A 23,438-nucleotide genomic window follows, 5' to 3' on the forward strand; every position below is an offset into this window, starting at 1 on the left:
CTAATTGTAATAAATTGAAATATCAGACAAGAGCAGCTACAAATTAATCTAATCAGGTTAAAATTTATTTATAGATATTTTTCAAAGATGAATATACAGGACTGGGTGTGTAGTTCTGTGGTTGAGTGTTACCTAGTACATGCAAGGCTCTGTATTCAATCCCTAGCACTACCAAAAAGAAAAAAAAAAGATGAATTTGCATATTGACTATATAGTAAGACGGGTGGGTGATTAAATATACTTACTTCTGGTTGGCTTTTATTTTTTTGTTGAAATAATATTCTTACAGCATCTTCTTTTCTTTTTTTTATGTACTTGTAATAGGCTATTAATGCCAGTGAGAAAACAGTTGTAGAAGCTTTATTTCAGAGAGATTCACTTGTTCGACAAAGTCAGGTATGTCTAGAAATTTTAAATTTTGTTTATAAAGAAATAGAGAAAATGTAAATGACATACAATTTAAAACTGAAGTTTTTAAAATGTAAAACCTTTTCTTTCTACTTGATCCTTTTATTGGTAATTCAAAGAAATTTGGAAAGTTGTTCTTTAATTTTTAAATAACAATGTTTTGCATAAAATAACAATCCTATTTCCAGGAATACCCTGTTAAAAAACTGTATTGTTCCTATGGAATATTTTATTCTTTTCTCAAAATATTTGTTTGTCTTAAAAAAGTAGAATAGTGTTTGGAAAAATTGTTACTTGACATTTTAAAATCAGAAATTACTTAAATGAAGGGTAGGAGTTCCACTACAAATGAAACACCATATTTTATAATTATTACTAATATTTTTTTTCTTAGCTGGTGGTAGATTGGTTGGAGAGTATTGCCAAAGATGAAATTGGAGATTTTTCTGATAATATTGAGTTTTATGCAAAATCAGTATATTGGTAAGTCACTGAGCTTTTGTTCCTGAATTCACTTAATGTTTATTTTGTTTACTTATCTTTCAGTAAATGTTTATTCAGTTTTTACTTGGTTTAAATTGTGAGCAAAACAGATAAAGCTCTGCCTTTATGCAGTTTATAATTGTTTAAGAGAGTTAAACAGCAAATAAATATATGTCCTGTTGGAGAGTTAAGAACTTTGGGAGAAAAGTAAATTAGTTAATTAATAGAGGATAGCAATGAGTCTTATTTTAAGTGGAAGAGGTGGTCAGGGAAAGGTTTACTAATGTGAAAGATAGTAAGAGCTGAGCACAATGGCACATACCTATAATCCTAGTGATTTGGGAGACTAATGCAGGAGTTTTGCAAGTTTTGAGGCCAGCCTTAAATGTAACTGAGTGGTAAAGCATTCCTGGGTTCAATCGCCAGTACCCCCACCACCCCTGGGGAAGAAACAAAAAAGATAGTAAGAGACTTTTAAAGGAATAAAGGAGACTGGGAGCATTGGTACATGCCCGTGAGTCCCAGTTACTTGGGAGGCTGAGAAAGAAGGATCACAAGTGTGAGGCCAGCCTGGGCAATTGAATGAGATCCTGCCACAAAAAAAAAAAGGCGGGGGTATAGCTCAGTGATAGAGTACTTGCCTAGGATACATGGGGCTCTGGATTCAATCCCCAGTATCACCAAAAAAATAAGATAAGAAGAAAGAAAAGAAAGGAGGCAAGTTGTGCAAAAGTTGGCATGACAAATGTTCTGAGGTAGAATAGAAACCTCAAAGATCCTGAAAAGGAAAAGTATTTGCACAGTTAGGCCACTGTGAACAGAAAAGGAAATGAGATTGGAGAGAGCCAGCTCAGATGAGACTTACACTTAGGCCAATATAAAGATTTTAGGCTTTATTCTAAATGTAATGGAAGACCTTGAGAATAAAAGGATGACATGATCCAACTTATGTGTTCAAATAATCACCTTGCTGCTTTTTAAAAATAATCATATTTTGATCATCAGGAAGACACTTCTGCTATGTTTCCACTTATATTTTGTTTTTAAAAATTTTCCCCACATCCTTCAGTGCTTCTAAATTATTATAGCACCTTGAAGCCAAAAACACCCCTAGGTTAAAAGAACAATTTATTTTAGTACTTAAAAATGTTTAGATTGCCCTTGAATTCAGTAATATGTTTATATAGAGTCTATAGCTCTTTTCTCTGCTTAACTAGGAAATTAGAACTATTCAGTGTTTGTTAAAAATTAAATCCTGAGTAGTGATTTTTCTGAAAGGAAGAGAAAGTTTCATTTTCAGGAAAAAAAATTTTTCTGGATTAAACTTTCCTGATAAGATTTTTGTGACTTTCTATATCTACTAATATAGATAAGTAATATAGATCCCCACTTATGTGTTTGGTTTTGTTTGTTTGTTTGTAATACTGGAAATTGAACTTAGGAGCATTCTACTAATGAGCTTTTTTTTATTTTTCTGAGACAGGATCTTGCTAAATTCCCCCAGGCTGTCCTCAGACTTGTAATCCTCCTGCCCCAGCTTCCTGAATAGTTGGGATTATATGCACCACCATACCCAGTGATGATTTGGTTTTAGCTAAAGCATCAAAGTAATCCAGTGGGAATGGAATCTCTTTTCAACAAACTGCAGAAAAACATCTGTAAAAAAGTTTCCTCAAATTATATCCAACAATTAATGTAAAATGCATCATCATCCTAAATGTAGAAACTAAACCCATATGCTTTAAATAGAAACATAAGAAGATATCTTTGTGACTTGAGGACAGGCAAATGTTTTCTATGTCACAGAAAGCAGTTATCAGGGGGAAAAAATTACTTCATCAAAGTTAAAGAATCTTACTTAAAGACACCATTAAGAAAATAAGTGGGAACAAGACACAGACTAGTAGAAACATACAGAGCATTAGTTCAAGAAGAATACAACCCTATTAAAAAGGATAACCCCAAGCTGGGGATATAGCTCAATTGGTAGAGTACTTGCCTTGCATGCATAAGGCCCTGGATCAATCCCCAGCCCCATTTAATTAAAAAAAAAAATCCAGTAAAAAGGGCAGAAATGTAAAAAGCACCTCATAAAAACAGGTCAGTGCTGGGTATGTTGACACACACCTATAATCCTAGCAATTTGGGAGGCTGAGGCTGGAGGATCACGAGTTCACAAGGCCAGCTTCAGCAACTAAGTGAGGCTCTAAACAACTTAGTGATAACTGACTCAAAATAAAACATAAAAAAAGGCTAGGGATGTGGCCTGGTAGTAAAGCATCTCGGTTCAATCTCCCAGTGACAAAAAAAAAAAAAGGAAAACAAAAACAGATGAATGAAAAAGTGTTCAACATCATTAGTCATCTGAGTCCAACTGCCTCTTGCACGTTTTTCCCCTAGGTTTATAGTCTTATTACTTTGACTTGATTTGATTTTTTTTTTTTTAAGATATAATACCTATTTTAAGCTGACGCACACTTGTAATCCCAGTGGCTCAGGAAGCTGAGGGAGGTGGATCGTGAGGTCAAAGCCAGCCTCAGCAAATCAAGGCACTAAGCAACTCAGTGAGATCCTGTCTCTAAAAAAAAATACAAAATAGGGCTAGGCATGTGGCTTAGTGGTCGAGTACCCCTGAGTTCAATCCCCAGTACCAAAAGAAGTAGGCCTATTTTAAATGGCCTCTTTAAAAATATTTTTTTTTTCTTTCAGGGAAAATACTCTCCATACCTTAAAACAAAGACAGCTAGCTTCTTACATGGGAAGTGTCCGTCCACTTGTCACTGAATTGGTATGTATTCTTTTTTTGGTGTGTGGATTGAACCCAGGACTTTGTGCTTTGCACGTGAGGCAGACACTCAACCCATTGAGCTATTTCCCCAGCCCTGGTATGTATTCTTGAAATGAAGGATGTCTTTAGTGATAGTTTTAAAAATTTTAAGACCTGAAAATTTTCTCCTGGACCCTTGTTTTAGTCTCCAGAAGGCTTGTATGCACTAACATTTTACTCTGAAATAAGTAAGTTTCATTTTAATTTGATAGAATGTATTTGAACATATGCAGGCCTGTAAATTGTAAAAGAAGATACAGAAAGTGTACCTGATAATACCTGATATACCCCGTATTAGAAACAAATTAATTTTGATCTTACCAGTTTGACACTTCAACTAAGAAGAGGTTCTTCTTGGGAGGAAGTGGCTCTTCTCTATAGAAAGTAGGGGGAAAGAACAAATCCTTGAACATTAGCTTGAAGTTAGATTATTTTAGGATATGAGTGATAGAAATAACAGTGGATTTGGAAAGAACAGGAGCTGAACTATTTCAGAAATACAACTTTATTGGGCTGGGGTTGTGGCTTAGTGGTAGAGCACTTGCCTTGTGTGAAGCCCTGGGTTCGACTCTCAGCACCACATATAAATAAATGAATAAAATAAAGGTCCATCAACAACCAAAAAAAAAAAAAAATAGAGCTTTGTGGATGACAATGATATGTGAAATGTTTATATGATAAGTGAGAGAAATAAGCAGCAGTTGGAAAAATTTATAAAATTCTGTTTGGTAACAGAGGTGGATTTTGAGGAAATTGTCTAGAAATTACCCAAACAATAAATTGTTACTAAGTTACTTTGTAGCAAGCAACAGCTGAAAATCATTTATTGTTTTCTTTTTTTTTTTTTTGGGTACAGGGATTGAACTCTGGGGTGCTTAACCACTGAGCCACATCCTCAGCCCTTTTTTTGTATTATATTTAGACAGGGTTTCACTGAGTTGCTTAGGGTCTCACTAAGTTCAGAGGCTGGGCTTTGAACTTCCAGTTCTTCTGGCTTAGCCTCCTGAGCCACTGGGATTATAGGCATGTACCACTGGCTCATTTACTCTTCATAACTAGAAAGTGGTGATTTCCTTTTGCTAGAGAGAGACCGTGATCCAAAATTGAATGATTGTGTCCTCAAAATATTTGTGAATTGACCTATTATGGATTCCATTTTCTGAATTGATCTTCATAGTACAATACACTAGTAACATTTAAAATAAGAATTATTTCAGGTCACATTAAACTATGTTTTTGTTTGAAATTCACTCTGCCGCGCGACCAGCGCTCGAGCTTCATAAAAGAAGGTTTGAAGCATAGAAATTTACTAGTGAGTTTTAAAATTAAAGAGACATACTCTCATTACCTTTAATTTCCAGCTCCGGAGATGGCTTCTCCTAGCTCCCGCCTCCAGCCACCTAATATGGTGGCGAGGTTTACAGAAGAGGCTAGCGAGAGAGGGAGAGCACGCCAGGGAGTGAGCTTTTATTGGGGAACAAAAAATTCAAGGGAAAATCCCATCCAATGAAGGTTGAAGGGGGCAGCATCCCAAGGTCAGGGCCAGCTATTGGGTCTTCGGGTTAGTGGCCAGGCACGCCTCCACACGGACAAGCCTTTGTACCTGGGACAGGGTGGGGAAGGCTCTGACACAGTTACGTCTAAGCGCCTCTCACCAGCCAGGAAGGTAACTCAAATCACGTGTGAGGATGGCCTCCCACATTCACCATGTAGATAATGTGGTGTTTTTTGCTAAAATGAGTACAGTATATTATACTCAATGTTTAAAGGCATACAAAAGGTAGTAAATAAGAATAACCATTTTAGGGGATGTTAACCTATTAGAAATCTGATTAATTTTTATCTGGACATTGTTGTGTTCTACATGACATTAATCCTAAAATGGGTACTTAACAGGTTCTCTTTTCATGTTCTCAGAAAGTGCCAATAAACACTAGTGACAGGGTAGATTCCTTCAGTTTTTCCTGTGTTCTAAGTACCTTGGCTATGTAAGTGCAATGATAGAATGAAGCTCTGTTAACATCCAATGTCATCCAGTGTTAACCTAGGCTAAGTTGGGCTATGCTAGTAGTCTTCCTAAACTAACTGATCTAAACATGTACACTTACTTGTAATTGTAAGCCAAGATTATTTTTTGTTTGTTTGTTTGTTTGGGTACTGGGGATTGAATCCAGAGACACTTTAACACACTGAGCTACATCCCCAAAGCTTTTTGTTTTTTAAGACAATAGATTCACTTAGTTGCTTAGGGCCTTGCTAAGTTGCTGAGTCTGGCCTCAAATTTACCATTCTCCTGCCTCAGCCTCCCAGGCTGTCTGGATTACAGTGTGCACCATTGTGCCCAGCCCAGGATTGTTTTAAGTGAGGCTCAGACAATTGTGTGACTATTTTGAACTCTTGTGACACTTTTATTTTCCTTAGTACTTAACTAGACTATAAAGGAATTAAATTCAGTATATAAACTCAGGATACATTTATTGTCTCGTTATGATGTTTGTAAAGTATGTAGGTATAGGTTAGGGGTATAACTCAGTGGTAGAGTGCTTGCCTAGCATGTATAGTGCCTTGGGTTTGATCCCCAACACCTCAAAAATAAATGAATGAATGAATGATCTGTAGTTGATGATGATTTGTATTTTTACAGGATCCTGATGCTCCCATAAGACAGAAAATGCCACTTGATGATCTGGATAGAGAAGATGAAGTTAGATTACTCAAGTATCTTTTCACTCTAATTCGGGCTGGAATGACAGAAGAGGTAAATCATATAATACCCTGCTTGCTCTTTTTTTTTTTTTTTTTTTTTTGTACTAGAGATTGAACCTAAGGGTGCTTGACCACTGAGCCACATCCCATCCTTTTTAAAATTTTTTTTAAAATTTTGAGACAGGGTCTTGCTAATTTTTGAGGCTGACCTTGAGCCTTGAATTTGCAGTCCTCCTGCCTTTGCCTCCCAACCTGCTGGGATTATAGGCATCTGCCACTATGCCTGGCTTCTACATCTAAATTTTTTTGGTACCAGGGATTGAACCCAGGAGCACTTAACCATAAAGTATATTCCCACCCACTTTTCATTGTTATGTATTTATTTTTTAAAAAATTTTTGTAGTTGTAGATGGATGGCATGCCTTTATTTTATTTGTTTATTTTTATGTAGTGCTAAGGATCGAACCCAGTGCCTCATACAAGCTAGGCAAGTGCTCTGCCACTGAGTTACAGCCTCAGCCCTTATTTTTCTTTTGAGATAGGATCTCACTAAGTTGCTTAGGGCCTAGCTAAGTTGCTGAGGCTGGCTTTAAACTCTAAGTCCTCCTGCTTCAGCCTCCCGAGTCGCTGGGATTTCGAGTGTGCGCCTCTACGCCCAGCTCTATTTCTGATTTTTAAGAGTTCAAAATAAATCTAACCCAAGGTGACGCTATTTAGGTTATGTTGGCTCTCAAATTTATTCTTGATTTTGTTGAACCTGAGAAATATCATCAGTGAACTAAATGAACAACAGCATTCTTATCATTATAGAGACTAACAGTATTTTTGTAATACTTTTTTTCTTCTTTATTTTTTAATATCTTCGTTTTATTTATGTATTTTATGTGGTGCTGAGGATCAAACCCAGTGCCTCACACATGAGAAGCAAGCACTCAACCACTAAGCTACAACCCAGCCCCTTTTTTTGTAATAATTTTACATGAATTAAGGGACATCAGCTTTTTAGCCCCATTTGTTTCTAGTAGAATTAAATGCCAATGGGTGCCATGGGAACATATTGACAAGCCTAAAATCAAAGAGAAAGGCAAGTACTATAAAAACCAAAACAAAGGAAGAGAAAATAAAAAGATACACGTGTTGGTAAAGTGAAATGCCATTACTTATTTCTTAATCATCGTCTATAACATTTATGCCATTAATATATTGTCGTATATTGGTTATACATCTATAAGGTACAAGTACTATACTACTGATGTCCATTGACTGCTCTTTCTTGTTCCTAAAGGCACAACGACTCTGTAAACGTTGTGGTCAAGCATGGAGAGCTGCAACACTGGAAGGCTGGAAACTGTATCATGACCCTAATGTTAATGGAGGTATGTTAGTAGATTTTATTCTGAGAGTTGGGGATAAATGTATTTAGCTCTAAATACCAATTTTTGTGAACTACTGATTTTCTTTTTAGAAATTATTGAAATAAGATCTTATTTTAAACTACAAATTATATTTCTTTTACTGTTTTATAGGAACAGAATTAGAACCTGTTGAAGGGAATCCATATAGACGCATTTGGAAAATTAGTTGTTGGAGAATGGCAGAAGATGTAAGATAAAATATTCACTGACACTGATTTTTGCTTCAGTTTTATTAAGTAAACATTCTGAGTAGCATTGGACTAAGTTCCTATTTTCAAATAAGTTCTACTAACTGTGAGGAATAGGCTTACATATTTATCACATACCATGTACTAAGAACAAAACACTGCTATAACACAAATACAAGGATACCAAATGAATTTAGAGAAAAAAAACATTGGTCTGAATCTTAAAGTTGGCTTTTTAGGAGAGACAGTTTAATTGAACTTTTTTTTGTGTATGTATGTATTGTTGTATTGATCAATCTCAGGGTCTTAATACTTGTTGACAAATGTTCTACCACTAAAATATATCCCCAGTCCTGAATTGAACTATTTAACATCAGTAGGATTGGGTTGTTGGGAATGAAAACAAGAGGAAGGAATTCTAGGTAGGATGCATAAGTTGGGAAACTCAAGGAATGGTAGGTCTACTAGATTGGAGTAGAAGGCTTAGAAAAGGAAATATAGTCAGTTCTGTTAGGACATGGCATATGCATTCCAAAAAATCACTACAACATGCAAAATTGTGCAGAAACCCACAGGGCTTACTGGCAAATGGAGTTAAAAGAACAATACTTTAAAACAAGCATTTGTGAAGCAATAGTAAGTGTTGGTGAGGATGTGGGGGAAAAGGCACACTCAGACATTGATAGTGGGACTGCAAATTGGTACAACCAATCTAGAAAGCAATATGGAGATTCCTTAGAAAACTGGGAATGGAACCCCATTTGACTCAGCTTGGTCTATACCCTAAAGACATAAAAACAACATAACTATAATAATGTAGCAACTTCAGTGTTTATAGCAGCACAAATCACAATTGCTAAACTGGAAGCAACCTAGATGCCCTTCAGCAAATGAGTGGATAAAGAAACTGTGGTACATACACACAACGGAATATTACTTAGCATTAAAAGAGAATAAAATTATGGCATTTGCAGGTAAATGAATGGAGTTGGAGACTATCATGCTAAATGAAATAAGCCAATCTCAAGAACCAAATGTATTCTATGATAAGTGGATGCTAATCCATATTGTGATGGATTAGCATGGGATAAGTGGAGGAACTTTGGGGCAAAGGGGTAGAAAAGAAAGAGCTTTCTACTGTCATGTATAATTGATTAGAATATATAAATAGATAATTTTTTAAAAACTGCATCTGTGAAACATAAAAAGATAAAAAATCAATAAAATGTTAGCATAGTTAACATCTGTTAAATGGTTAAGAAATTAATACTACCATCAGTTTGGAACTTCATCCTGAAAAGACCTGAAATTTGCTTGTAGAATAGAAGGGTTACAGAACTTTGAGAGCACTGATAGCTGTGTTTTAAGATTAAATTTGGCAAGCCAGGCGTGGTGGCACATGTCTGTGATCCCAGGAACTCGGGAGGCTGAGGCAGGAAGATTGCAAGTTCACAACCAACCTTAGCAACTTGGTGAGGTCTTAAGGACTTAGCAAGATCCTTTTCAAATAAAACATAAAAAAAGAACTGGGGATGTGGCTCAGAGACTAAGTGACCCTGGGTTCAATCCCCAGTACAAAAAAAAAAAAAAAAAAAAAAAAGAGTAACATGGCAGTGGAAAATAGACTTAAAATTGAAAGGACTAAGGGATCAGAATTATTTACCCTCTAAGTAATAAAGGCTGTCCTAAGATAGTATGGATGGGAAAGGAAACAAAGGGAGCGTACCTGTTCAGGACCATTGAATAGAAACAGGTGGACTCACCTGTTTAGTAACAGCCTCTGAAGAATCTCTTGTTTGAATGGCAAGAAAACTGGAACTGCCATTAACTGTAATCTAAAAACATAATGGGATAATCTGATGAATATAGTTAATTCCACTTAGGAATTAGATGCAAACTGCATGCTTTGTTTGATATCATTCCTAGATCAGCATCAGGGAAGTATCAGGTACTTAGAAACATTCTAGGAGAAAACACCTACCCAGTTTCTACAGAAGAAAATTTGTTTATAAATAATCAAAACATCCAGTAGAATTGGCTCTGCTTTCACTCTATATTTGAAATTTAAATGTTTGACTTTTTTCCCCTGAAGATTTCAGTATTATTTCAACAAACTAAGAAGTCATTCCTTCTTAATTATACTACTCAATCTTTCACTAAAATTTAGAAACCATCAAGTAAATAAGTTCAGTCTAGAAGAAACTGCAAAACTCCAGGTAATGAGAAAAACTAACATACTAAGAAAAACAGTATCTCAAATTTCTTTTTCTCCCATTTCTTTTCTGTATTTTAGGAGCTCTTCAATAAATATGAGAGAGCAATTTATGCAGCTTTAAGTGGGAATCTCAAGCAGGTATGCAATTCTTTGGTATTTAATTTTTTTCTATGGAATAAATCCAGATACTAATAATTATATATAACAAACTTTCTAAACTTAAGCTGCTTTCTAAAAGCAGCAATGATAGAGATAATCATAAAATAGAATAGTTTCTTGTATTGCTTAATTTGATATACCCCATAACATGCACAATATTTTAATGAGTGAAATCAAACTATAATATTGTCAGCTGCAACACATATATTGATGACTTCTAATACCCAAAGCTATATCCAGAAATGTACAACTAAAGTGCAGTGACTATTTGGTTTCTCCTACATATTTGTGTGTGTTTTTCATAACCCCATCTACAGCTATTTTGAGGGACGCTATAATGATCAATTGAAATATCATCTTATATAAGCATGCAAAATTGATGCTACTGTGAATTTGGTATGCAAAAAGTCTTAGAAGTTCAGACTTTTAAGATATGGTTTGGTAGAGAAAGGATCTTTGGGATAATTTTTTTTAAATTCACAATGTTTTATATTATTATACAGTGGCTATTTCTAGTCCATATTAATGGTGTAATTGCTTTTCTTTTTTTTTGTTGTCGTCAAATATTTCTGTGTGTTTCTCTTTTGGAATGGTGGAAAAAAGCTTCTTCCTGTCTGTGATACCTGGGAAGACACAGTATGGGCCTACTTCCGGGTGATGGTAGACAGTTTGGTGGAACAGGAGATCCGGACATCAGTAATGACACTGGATATAACTGAAGAACTCCCTAGAGAATATTTAGAAGCAAAGTGAGTGTGTTGGTTAGTTTCTAATCATGGTAAGTTTTATTTTATGGAATTTTTTCATATTACTAATATTATTCTATTTCTTGTCTTTTTTTTTTCTTTTGAAGTTGGACCTTAGAAAAGGTTTTTGAAGAACTTCAAGCTACTGATAAAAAGGTAAATGTTAATATGAACTTGATAGCAAATGTGGAATAGAAGATGTTAGATTGTTGTGCACTATAGCTAAAAGGAAGAAAATATGTGGAGCTTTGTTCTTCTTTCCCTTCTTTTCCTTGCCTGTTATCGAAATAAGAGAAGATTCTTTAAAAGGGACAAGCTTAACTATGTGAGTGAATACATCATCTCTTTGGTTTGGGATTGGTTTCATCCAAATATACGCATAGAAGCTACATTTATCACCTTTTTTCAAAACTTGAAATACACAATGGAGAATAACGCTTTCTTTTCCTAGATCCCCAAAAATCTAATATTTAAAAATAACTAGTAATCCCTGATCTTTCAAATATGTGTAAATAATGCAGGTATTCCAATATAGTATTTTGGGATTTTCTTTACATTGCATTACTCTACAATTTTTTTTTCCATGTAATGGTAATCTCTCTTAAGTTAGTTATAGATTTCTTTTTCTCCCATTTTCTTTTCTTTCTTCCTTTGTGTGTTTCTCTCTCTCTTAAAGTCTTTCCCTGTCTTCCTCCCTCCCCTCCCTCTGGGGCTCAAACCCAGGACATCAACAATGCTAGGCAATGGGGTTGGGGTTGTGACTCAGTGGTAGGGCGCTTGCCTAGCACATGTGAGAGGCACTGGGTTCGATCCTCAGCACCTCATAAAAATAAATAAAGGTATTGTGTCCATCTACAACTAAAAGAATTTAAAAAAAAAAAAAATGATTTTTAGGCAAGTGATCTACCTCTGAGCTACACCCCTAGCCCTTTCATTCTCTTTAATAGGTACATACTATTCTGAAGAATGATGTATAATTTTTTTAATCATTCCCCTTTGGGTGATATTTAGGTTGTAGAATTTCTAGTGCTATAATGAATGTTCATATGTGTGTGACTTTGTATACATGTGTGAACTTATTTACTAGTCCTATTTCTTTGGGATAATTTCCCTAAAAGCAGGGTTGCTGGGTTAAAGAGTATGAATATACTCCTTATACATGTACATACATATATACAGTGTTTCTAAATTAATAATTAATGATTAATAATAATCATGTTGTACACCTTAAATGCATTCAATAAAAATAAAAAGAAAATATTTTAATGGAAAAATAATTAATTACCAGATTATAGCAATTAGTTTATACTCTTACAAGTTATTTATTTATTTATTTTTGTACAAGTAATTTATTAAATTATGTATTTTTATCAGTCCCAAATGTCATACCTTTTGTTTTTTGCCAATCTATTAGAGTAGGTGGGAAATAGGGGTTCACTGTTCTAGTTATATTTTCTTCTCTGTCATGATTGAACATGTTTCCATATATGTACTGTGAATTTCTTGTCTATATCTTTTAGCTGTTTTTCTGTTGGGATTTAATTTTTCCTTATTATTGTATGGGCATACTTTATATTGTAAGGAAATTCATGTTTTTTTCTGGCAAGTGTTTATTACTGGTCTATTGTTTTGGAGATTATAGCTAATAAGATAAATCAAAAAATAGATATAAATATCAGAAAGGTAGTGAACAATTTACATATGATAGAAGTGTAAGTCTATCAACTTAAGACTGAAAAGTTACTAGAATTAATAAAATAGTTTTTTAAGATAGCTAAATGTAAGACCATGTTACCAAAAAACATAGCTATTCTGTACTTGTTAAAACTAGTTACAATAGAATACAGCTCCCCATTCTCCAAAAGTCCCACTTAAATTAATGACCAAAACCTAGGAATAAAAGCAATCAAGGGTTTCAAGACCTACATAAAGAAAAACACACAATCTTATTGGAAGACAAAATAAGACATGAATAAAGAGATAAAACACATTCTTGGATAGGAGGACTGATGTAAATGTCAGTCATTCTAAAATAAACATATAAACCTAATGCTTCAGAGATTATTTCTGCACAGAAGTTTCCTGAGTGGGATAAGTGAGAATGGCAGAAGATTTTGAAAATGAACAGTTGTTATGTTACTTGTCTGACTGAATATATGACACAACAAAATAATATAGAATTAGCCTGGGAAACAAATAGATCAGTGGAACACCAAGTGCAAATTAGAATCAAGTAGTATGAGAACTTAATGTCATAGGTGACCTTTTGTTTCAGAGGGAATAGAATAGTTTATTTAAGGTAAATGGTCTTGGTATAGTTGACTTTCCGTCTGAAAGAAAACAAAGCTAGATTTCTACCTCATGCCATGTAATCAAAATAAATTCTGATAGAGCAAAGGTTGTGGACTTTAAAAAACAAACAAAGAACCAATGCTGAAAGAAAAATTGACTGCCAAGTAAAAATTAAAATATGTTTGACAAAAGTAAATGACCCATTTTCAAAAAGCCAAGCTGCATGTAGCATATAAGTATGTAACGTATTGTACCTGATCATTATTTTGTCATTACTCTTGATGACATGTGCACAAGAAAATACCTAAATAATGGTTTTAAATACTACTACTCATAGTGAAAGAAATCTTGTAGTTTATTTTGCTTAAGTCACATATGTCCTTTCTTTCTGATTCACATGAAGTGCCAAGGTAAACAGGAATAAAATATTAAGAACAATCATAATAATATTCCCAAAGATTAAATTGTTATATCATAGTTCTCTACCTTAAAAGGTGCTGTTCAGTTCTAGACTTGTAAGCTGTGACTATATTCCAAAGGGAGTATCTTTCCCATGTTTTGTTTTATTTTGATCTTCTGGAGGCCCTTCATTTCCAACTTTATATGCATTCCTTCAAAAGTTTGACATTTTTAGTTTTAACAATAAATACATACTCAAAAATGACCATTAGAAGATTAATGGAAAATGTAAAAAAATTTTTCAGAGAGTTCTGGAAGAGAATCAAGAACATTATCATATAGTTCAAAAGTTCCTTATCCTGGGAGACATTGATGGTAAGATATAATCTTATTTTACTTTGAGTTCTTCACTTTTTTATAATATAAAAGTTACCAAAACAATGCATACTATTCATGACATCGTTTAATCTTTTTAAATATTCACCTATTTTAATGCAACTTTTTACTTGTTTAAGAGGATATAGAGAGTTATATGATGGCTTCTAACAGTGAGACAGTGACTTAATAGCACTTCATTAGTGAAATAAAATATTCTTGGTAATGTTTATTTCTCCCTTGATTTTAATTCTGTTGTTGAATCTTTGCTTTCATGGCTTGTAGGTTTAATGGATGAGTTTAGCAAATGGCTTTCCAAAAGCAGAAGCAATCTACCTGGACACCTCCTCCGCTTTATGACTCACCTCATTTTGTTCTTCCGCACTCTGGGACTACAGACCAAAGTAAATAAAAGTGAACAATTTATCCTTCAGTGCAGAGTTGATGGCTACTTGCCTCTTATTGGGAAAACACATTATATTTTTGTCACTCTTTTCTAGAAATGGTGATAAGTGTGCAGAAGTCTTCCATATAGTTTCACATGGCCATTCAATGATAATTCACTGTGAGTGATGCTTAGAGTTCAGGTTTATGGCCACACAATGCTGATGGTTAACTTGATTTTTAAGAACTTCATCCTTACTGGTATCCAACTTTACTTTTTAATTTAATTTTTTGGTACTGGGGCTTGAACCCAGGGAAGCTTTACATCCCCAGCCCTTTTTATTTTTTATTTTGAGACAGGGTCTCACTAAGTCGCTTATTTAGGGCCTCACTAAATTTCTGAAGCTAGTCTTGAACTTGTGATCCTCCTGCCTCAGCTTCACAAGTTGCTAGGATTATAGGCATGTGCCACCATGCTCTCGTATACTACATCTTTAAATCAACCATCTGATCTGACTGAACCAGGTCTAAGTTCTATATGAGATTTTAAACCTTTCTTCTCTCTTTCATTGTGTGTGTGTGTGTATGAGAGAGAGAGAGAGAGAGAGAGATAGTATTAAGGATTGAGTTTAGGGCCTCATACATGCTAGGAAAGCACTCAACCACTGAGCTATATCCCCAGCCATGATTTTTTTTTTTTTTTTAATATATATTTTTTAGTTGTAGGTGGACACAATACCTTTATTTTATTTTTATGTGGTGCTGAGGATCAAACTCAGTGCTTCATACATGCTGGGCAAGTGCTCTATCACTGAGCCACAAACCCAGCCCCTGATTTTCATTTTATTTTGAGACAGGGTCTCCTCTCTTGCCAAGACTGTCCTTCAATTTGGCAATCCTCCTGCCTCAGTACCCTTTGCCACTCCCCCACCAGTTGCTTAGATTCCATGACCATGTCTGGCTTATTTCTTTTTTTCAGAATGTTTGATAATATTTGGGGAAGAACATGTAGAAGCAAAACAATGGAGTAAGAATATGGAGTTCACCTCCTTACTCAGCAACTTCTATCTTTATTATTTTGTGTAAATAAAAATTCCCTGGGTCTTTGTTTCTTCCTCTGTAAAAATGTGAATGATGGGGCAGAGGTTGTGGCTCAGCAGTAGAGCACTTGTCAAGCACATTTGAAACCCTGGGTTTGATCCTCAGCACCACATAAAAATAAACAAAACAAAGGTATTGTGTCCAACTACAACTAAAAGGTAAATATTTTTTTAAAAAATGTGAATGATAATGGTAACTACCCACAAAAAGTTATAACATTAGACAACATATGACCCTTGCCAAGGACTTAGCCTGGTGTATAATTATCCTCATTGATGAATGTTTAAATTATTAAATCACTTAACGGCAGAATTTTTATTGGAGACTTTATTACTGGTACCTGTAAACATTTGTATTCATAATTGAATTATGTCTTGTTTCCTATGAAGGAAGAAGTTTCTATTGAAATTTTGAAGACATACATACAGGTAAACTATGAGAATCCACATCTTGATTCTTTTTTTTTTAATGTTGTAATGAAAACAAAAATCAGATGATGTTATTTTAATACCCAGTGGTAGGAAAGTCATCAGAATCCCTAAGAGATCTTTGAATTATCCTGAATGTGTTTGTCTTTATTAGTACATTTTAGTTTCACATGATAGTGGGGTTTAACATAGCCATTACTGCATATAACATAGTTTGCTCCATTTCAGTCTCCAGTATTTTCCCTTTCCCTCCCCCTGCTCATCTTCCTCTTCTCTACTGCTCTTCCTTCTGTTTATTCACTTTTAATTGGTACATAGTTCTATATGAAAGTAGAATGCATTGGGATATGTTCATACATACACATAGCATAATCTGGTCAACTTCACTCCCCACTTCTTTCCCTTTCTTCCTCTCCTCCCTTCCCCCTTCCCCCCTCCTCCACTCTGCTCCTGAATACATTCTTGGAGTTTAAAATTATTCTGATTAGTAGTACAAATCCATATCTCTTGAATCTCTCCTAAATATATTTGAAATTTTGAAGTAAACTTTTATAAAAGCACTATTGATCCTAGAACTTTCTTTATTATTAACCTACTTTGCTCTTTTTCTTATTTTCAGCTTTTAATAAATGAGAAACATACAAATCTTATAGCCTTTTATACCTGTCATTTGCCTCAAGATCTTGCTGTTGCCCAATATGCTTTATTTTTGGAAGGTGTTACAGAATTTGAACAACGCCATCATTGCCTGGAGCTGGCTAAGGAAGCAGGTAAAAATGGTTGAGTAAGTCATCCATTGGTCTTCATAGTCAAATTTTCATGTTGTTTCTTATAACATTTGTCCTTTAAGTTTTGAGTCTTATTTCTCTTGGAGAGCAGGAGGAATAAAAATTTCAATGACGTTCTCTTTTATGTATAAAATAACTTACACCATAATGTGTATATTTTTAAAATTTTGGCATTTTCTTTTATAATATATTTTAGATTTTACAGATTTTATGTAAATATACTTGTGTGTGTGTGTGTGTGTGTGTGTGTGTGTGTGTGTATCACTATCCCCCTTCAATACTGGAAATTTAACCCAAGGTACTCTACCACTAAGTCACATTTCCAAGCTCTTTTTGAATTAGTTTTTAATAGGGTCTTGCTAAATTGCCCAGACTGGTCTTGAACTTGTCATAATCCTGCCTCAGCCTCCTGAGTCACTGGGGTTATAAGCGTGTGCCACAATGTGCCACCAGTTTTTAAAAAATTGTTCCAGGGACTGGGAGTGTAGCTCAGTGGTAGAGCACTTGCCCAGCACGCAAGGCTTCAATCCCCAGCACTGAAAAAAAAAATGTTTTGAATTTACCAAACTATTGTAGCTATTTAGAGAATATTAGAATCAATGATTATTCTTTGTTTTTTGTTACTTTAAAAAACTCTTTTTAGATTTGGATGTTGCGACAATAACAAAAACTGTAGTTGAGAATATTCGAAAGAAAGATGATGGTGAATTTAGTCATCATGACCTGGCTCCATCCCTAGATACTGCCACTACAGAGGTAATTTGGGGCATGGGGTAGGGGCTGAGGTGTATTGTAACTTCTAATCCTTCATCTTGTTTCTTGATGAATTTCTATCTTAAAATATATAGTTTCTGCTTGTCACCCCTGTCCCCCAGAAATAATTGTTTTGTTTTTAATTTTTTTTTTGTTGCACATAGACACACTGCCTTTTTGTTTATTTATTTTTATGTAGTGCTGAGATTTGAACCCAGTGCCTCACACATGCTACGCAAGCACTCTACCACTGAGCCATAACCCCAGCCCGAAATAGTTGTTCTTAAATAAGAATGTTTCTTTGTCAACCCAGGCTTTTTACAAATTTAAGGTCTTACATAAGGGATTATTTATATTAGTAATATGTGAAAAGAAGTTTCTCTAATAGAACAAGTCTGAGCATTGGCTTTTCGTTCCTGAGATTATTCTAGATGATTCTTTTATAAATCACTAACTCTTTTATTTTCAGGAGAAAAGTTATATCTAAGTAAAAAAACAATTTTATTGTATTGTATTTCTTTGGTATTGATGATTAACCCCGCCCAGGGGCACTTTACCACTGAGCCACATCCCCAGCCCTTATTTATTTATTTATTTATTTATTCATTTATTTTGAGGCGGGGGTCATGCTGAATTGCTTAGGGACTTACTGAGGCTGACTTTGAACTGTGATCCTCCTAACTCAGTCTCCCACGTTACTGGGATTATAGGTGTGCACCACCTTGCCCGACAAGAAAATAATTTTAAAGTAGCTCTTTAAAAAATTCATATGGTTGCCAGACATGTTGGTGCATGCTTATAATCCCAGCAGCTCGGGAGGCGCAGACAGGAGGATCTCTTTTTTTTTTTTTTTTTCCCTAAAGAGAGAGCGGGGGAGGAGGAAGGGAGGGAGAATTTTAATATTTATTTTTTTAGCTTTTGGCGGACACAACATCCCTATTTGCATGTGGTACTGAGGATCGAACCCGGGCCGCACGCATGCCACATTCCCAGCCCATGGATCTCAAGTTCAAAGCCAGCCTCAGCAAAAGCGAAGTGCTGAGTAATTCAGTGAGACCCTGACTCTAAATAAAATACAAAATAGGGCTGGGGATTTGGCTCAGTGGCTGAATGCCCCTGAGTTCAATCCCTGGCACCCCTTCCCCCAAAATTCATATGGTTAAAAAGGTGGGGCATAAACATATAATTCCAATATTATAGTCCAGTGAATTTTTTCTATAAAAATTATAGAAAAAAAAAATATATAGAGAAAAAAAATATAGAGAAAAAATATATATATAGAAAAAAAAAATATAGAGAGAGCTGTTAAGTAGGAAAATAAATTAAGGAAAGTTAGATATTTTTTTCATAATTTTAAATAATTCAAGGGAAAATGATGTTTATTAGAAGCACAGATATAAGTTAGTTTTACTAATTTGCAGATTATCCTAGAAATAAAATTGATGTTTCTTTTTCCCTTTTTTCTCTCTTTAAATGAATAGGAGGACCGTTTAAAGATTGATGTAATTGACTGGTTGGTATTTGACCCAGCACAGAGGGCAGAAGCACTGAAACAAGGCAATGCAATAATGAGAAAATTCTTAGGTATTTTGTTTTTATTCTTTGGTCAGATCCACATACCTTTGAATTTTGTTTCATTAATCTTTCTATTGAGGGTGAGAAAACCCAGCTATTCCTTTTTTGGTACTAGGTGGTTGAACCAGGAACACTTTACCACTGAGTCATATCTCCATCCATTTTTATTTTTTACTTTGAGGCAGGGTCTCACTAAGTTGCTGAGGATCTTGCAAGTTGTTGAGGCTGTCCTTGAACTTGCAGTCCTGCTTCTGCCAGGTTGCTAAGATTACAGGTGTGTACCACTGTGCATAGCCCACCTATTCTTTTACATATCCAATTTGTTATGCAAAAACTTATAAAGGTGGATTTTCCGTTATCCTAGCTAATTTTGCATATACTGTCATGGCTGACAGACTTTGAAAAATATATCTACATTTAATATCTCCTTTTATGTTATCATTCCATGGAGATATGAAAAGAGCCAGCTCATTGGGTAGGAATATCATTAAGACCTTTAATAGAAATACCTTGGGTCCTGAAATGGTTGCAGTTCACTATAAAAGTTAAACCAATTATTTGACTCTTTGAGAAACATTACAGAGAAGTTTAGTGAAAATTGTACGTTCTTTTTTCACAGCATCTAAAAAGCATGAAGCTGCAAAAGAAGTATTTGTGAAAATTCCTCAAGATTCTATAGCAGAAATCTATAATCAGTGGGAGGAACAAGGAATGGAAAGTCCACTTCCTGCTGAAGACGATAATGCTATCAGAGAACATTTGTGCATTAGAGCTTATTTGGTGAGATTGAAAAGAAAACCACAATTTTAGTAACAACTTTTCTGATTCACTTTCAGAGTTTAAATTTTAAAGTAATGATTCATCAATTTTATCTCTCTTGTGACTATAGTAATGACTGATCTATAGAGAATTGAAATCATGACCTTATCTTCATTATCGTGATTCTCTATTCATTGTTAACCAGCCAAGATCAGATAGCATATATGATATCCGGAACTGATGTTTTCTTTCTTCTTTCTTTTTTTTTCTTAAAGAAGGATTTAAAAAAAAAAATTTAGTTATAGATGGACAAAATATCTTCATATTTATTTATTTATTCTTTTTTATGTGGTGCTGGGGATCGAACCCAGGGCCTCACACGTTCAAGGCAAGTGCTCTACCACTGAGCTACAGCCCCAGCCCCGGAAACTGATGTTTTTTTTTTTTTAAGATTCATGAATGCTCTTATGATGAAACCATGTGCCTCTGAGCTGCCATGATTCTGGCTTCAAAGTAAATGCTCTAAAGAGTTGGGGAAAAGAAAAAAGATTCTGTGATTGCTTGTCTCAACTTTTAATATTTTTGCTTTTGGCAATAATTGAGGATAGCAAAATATTCTAGATTTGTTGGGACTAAAATAACAGCATATTCATTCAAATTTTATTAAACAAGTAATCAAGTGATTATAGTGGGCAAGGTCACAGAGCTAAATTTGTGGATAGTACTCTTCTCTCTGCCCTCTTAAAGCCAGTAGGCCAATAAAGAAGGTAGATAAGATAACATGCCTACTTCATAGAGTGATAAATGTCAAGATACATAAATAATCAGGATGCTGAGATAGAAGTAGATGCTATATATTTTGGTGGTATTTGTCATTTGATAAAACATTGATATATTCCAGTCATTTTTGTTGTGTGTAAAAAAATAAATATTGAACAATTTTGTATTTTGGTGCTGCAGAATTATTTCTAAGAACCAAAATTTTTAAAAGCTTTGTTGAATAATAAATGTGGAAAACATTTTTTTCCAATTTACGTTTTAGGAAGCCCATGAAACGTTTAATGAATGGTTTAAGCATATGAATTCAGCTCCACAAAAACCTACTCTGATACCCCAGCCAACTTTTACTGAGAAAGTGGCTTATGAACATAAAGAAAAGAAGTACGAAGTAAGTTGAATATAGATCTAGGATGAGTCTGTTGCATCTTAAAAATGTTAGCATTTATAAAGGTCATTTTTTCAGCAGCAAGTTAATATAACAGGTAATCTTTGTGTTAATGTTCTGCTTTGAAAAAAAGCCATCTGTTTTGTTACCTCCCTTCCCCTATGCTGGGACTGGCGATTGCTCAGGTACCACTGAACTACCTCCCTAGCCCTTTTTACTTTGTATTTTGAGACAGTCTCACTAAGTTGCCAAGGCTAGCCTCAAACCTGATCAAACTCCTGCCTCTCGAGTAGCTGGGATTACAGGCTTGCACCATTGCACCCAGCTGTTTACTTACTTCTCTGTGGGTAATTAATCTTGAAAAATATCTTCAGGTATCATTAGCATTTATTTACGGAGTTGTAACATTTAATCATTTTATTCAACTGCTCTCTGTTGATATAATGTTTGGCTACTGAAACACCAACTCTTGAATGATGTTCCACGTGTACATTTCTGCCTGTATATTAAAAATACATTATTTATTGATTTTTGTTCATTATGTCTGCCTCGTGTTTGTCTTGCAGATGGATTACGGTATTTGGAAAGGGCATTTGGATGCACTAACTGCTGATGTGAAGGAAAAAATGTACAATGTCTTATTGTTTGTTGATGGAGGTTGGATGGTAGATGTGAGAGAGGTAAGTTGTGTGTATTGCACATAGCTGAAAAAAAATACATTATATTTTGTCAGATGTGCTCTTTCTGAATAGAAGAATCTACAGATTTTAGATAACCTTTGTAGTTATAACTAAATATCACATATATTCTTGGATAAACTATTACTTCACATTTAATATGTTCACACAGGATAGTAGAATTTTATTTTTAAAATTCTGGACCTAAAATTTTAATTATACATGTATTTGACTTAATTTATAGATAGGTAATTCTAGCAGCATAAGACATACATACATCAGTGACTTTCACTTCTAAGGTGTCCATTTAAATGACTTGACGAGCTTTTTTTAAAAGTACAAGGTTCCATCCCTAGAAATTATGGTTTAATTAGTTTGAGGAAGGGCTATACTGTTTGTTTATATCACCTAGAAACTTTAATGTGTGACCTAGATTGAGAGCCAGTTAGAAAAGTATTAAATGCCATAAGGACAGTATAAATTGTTTTGGGCTGGGAATATAACTCAGAAGATAGAAAGCTTCCCTAGCATGAGTGAGGCCCACACTAGAGGAAAAAAAGGAGGAGGAAAACAGGATTGTTTTTTAACCTGGAAGGGCTATGGACAAGAAGCTTGAAAGCTATAGCATTCGACTGAATCTTGAACAAATGGGTAGAATTTGGATGAGGTAAAATGGGGAAAGGAAGGATACTACAATGATAATATCAGAGAGAAACACTAAGGCCTTATCCAGGGACACGACAGATGGTAGCTCAGTTTTCCCTCTGCAGACAGATAATCAAGAAAAACTGGAAATCTTAGATTATTGGATATTTATTTTGAATGGAGAACAACAGTGTTCTTGATACTTTTTCTTCTGCCACTCCTAATATCCTCTTTTATTTATCACTTATTCTTTAATTAATTTTAGCTACTATAGATATATACCTCTTCTAGTTTCCCTAGAAACTAGATTGGAACCTCTGTTTGCTGTTATTACTGATAGATTAATGTTTTGTTTTTGTTTTACTGGGGATTGAACTCAGGCACTTTATGCTGAGCTACATCCTCAGCTCTTTTTTCAGTTTTAGACAGGGTTTCACTGAGTTGCTTAGGATCTTGCTAAGTTGCCGAGGCTGCTCTTGAACTCAAGATCCTCATCAACCTTGTGAGTTTTGGGGATTACAGGCGTGCACCAGTGTGCCTGGCTTAGATTAATGATCTTGAAACTTAGATTAATGATCTTGAACTTTTAATCCTAAAGTTCATAATAGAACTCCCCTGACTAGTTTTAAACCTTCAGCAGTTTCCTTAGGATAAACCTATCTTCTGATTCATGCTGGTGATAGTGAAAATAAAATTTTCCTGTTACAAAATGCTAATTGTTACTTGAATTTTGAAACAACTTGAATGTCTTGTTGATGAATAAGTCTTTATTATTCTGATTAATTAATCTTAGCAGATTAAATAATGAAAGCCACAAAATAGTCTCATAAAAATGATGTTGGATTGGCAGACAACAAATGATAGTGTATTGTTTTATGGAGCATTTTATAAATCAGTATTTGGTCTTAGTCATTTCTTTAAAACTAATCCAGAAAAGGAGATTCCTTTAA

At 34.6% G+C, this 23,438-nt stretch overlaps 1 protein-coding gene and 1 non-coding gene across 3 annotated transcripts in view; both read left to right on the plus strand.

Moving 5' to 3' along the window:
* Positions 1-23,438, plus strand: part of Nup107 (nucleoporin 107) — a 43,818-nt gene that overhangs the window by 15,007 nt on the left and 5,373 nt on the right. For both annotated transcript variants that reach the window (XM_076853086.1, XM_076853087.1), the window contains 18 exons: positions 325-396; positions 803-891; positions 3,601-3,679; positions 6,363-6,476; positions 7,710-7,800; positions 7,951-8,027; positions 10,321-10,380; positions 11,005-11,150; positions 11,255-11,303; positions 14,144-14,213; positions 14,499-14,617; positions 16,088-16,126; positions 16,746-16,896; positions 17,558-17,670; positions 19,149-19,251; positions 19,862-20,022; positions 21,044-21,169; positions 21,733-21,846. In XM_076853086.1, the coding sequence (XP_076709201.1) occupies positions 325-396; positions 803-891; positions 3,601-3,679; positions 6,363-6,476; positions 7,710-7,800; positions 7,951-8,027; positions 10,321-10,380; positions 11,005-11,150; positions 11,255-11,303; positions 14,144-14,213; positions 14,499-14,617; positions 16,088-16,126; positions 16,746-16,896; positions 17,558-17,670; positions 19,149-19,251; positions 19,862-20,022; positions 21,044-21,169; positions 21,733-21,846 (1,773 nt within the window). The remainder of the gene's footprint in view (positions 1-324; positions 397-802; positions 892-3,600; positions 3,680-6,362; positions 6,477-7,709; positions 7,801-7,950; positions 8,028-10,320; positions 10,381-11,004; positions 11,151-11,254; positions 11,304-14,143; positions 14,214-14,498; positions 14,618-16,087; positions 16,127-16,745; positions 16,897-17,557; positions 17,671-19,148; positions 19,252-19,861; positions 20,023-21,043; positions 21,170-21,732; positions 21,847-23,438) is intronic.
* On the plus strand, positions 20,454-20,543 carry LOC143398739 (small nucleolar RNA SNORD105). Its single transcript, XR_013091334.1, has one exon. It is a non-coding gene; the product is annotated as a small nucleolar RNA SNORD105 (small nucleolar RNA).

The sequence above is a fragment of the Callospermophilus lateralis genome, chromosome 4 (assembly GCF_048772815.1).
Source record: "Callospermophilus lateralis isolate mCalLat2 chromosome 4, mCalLat2.hap1, whole genome shotgun sequence".
NCBI classification, from domain to species: Eukaryota; Metazoa; Chordata; class Mammalia; order Rodentia; family Sciuridae; genus Callospermophilus; species Callospermophilus lateralis.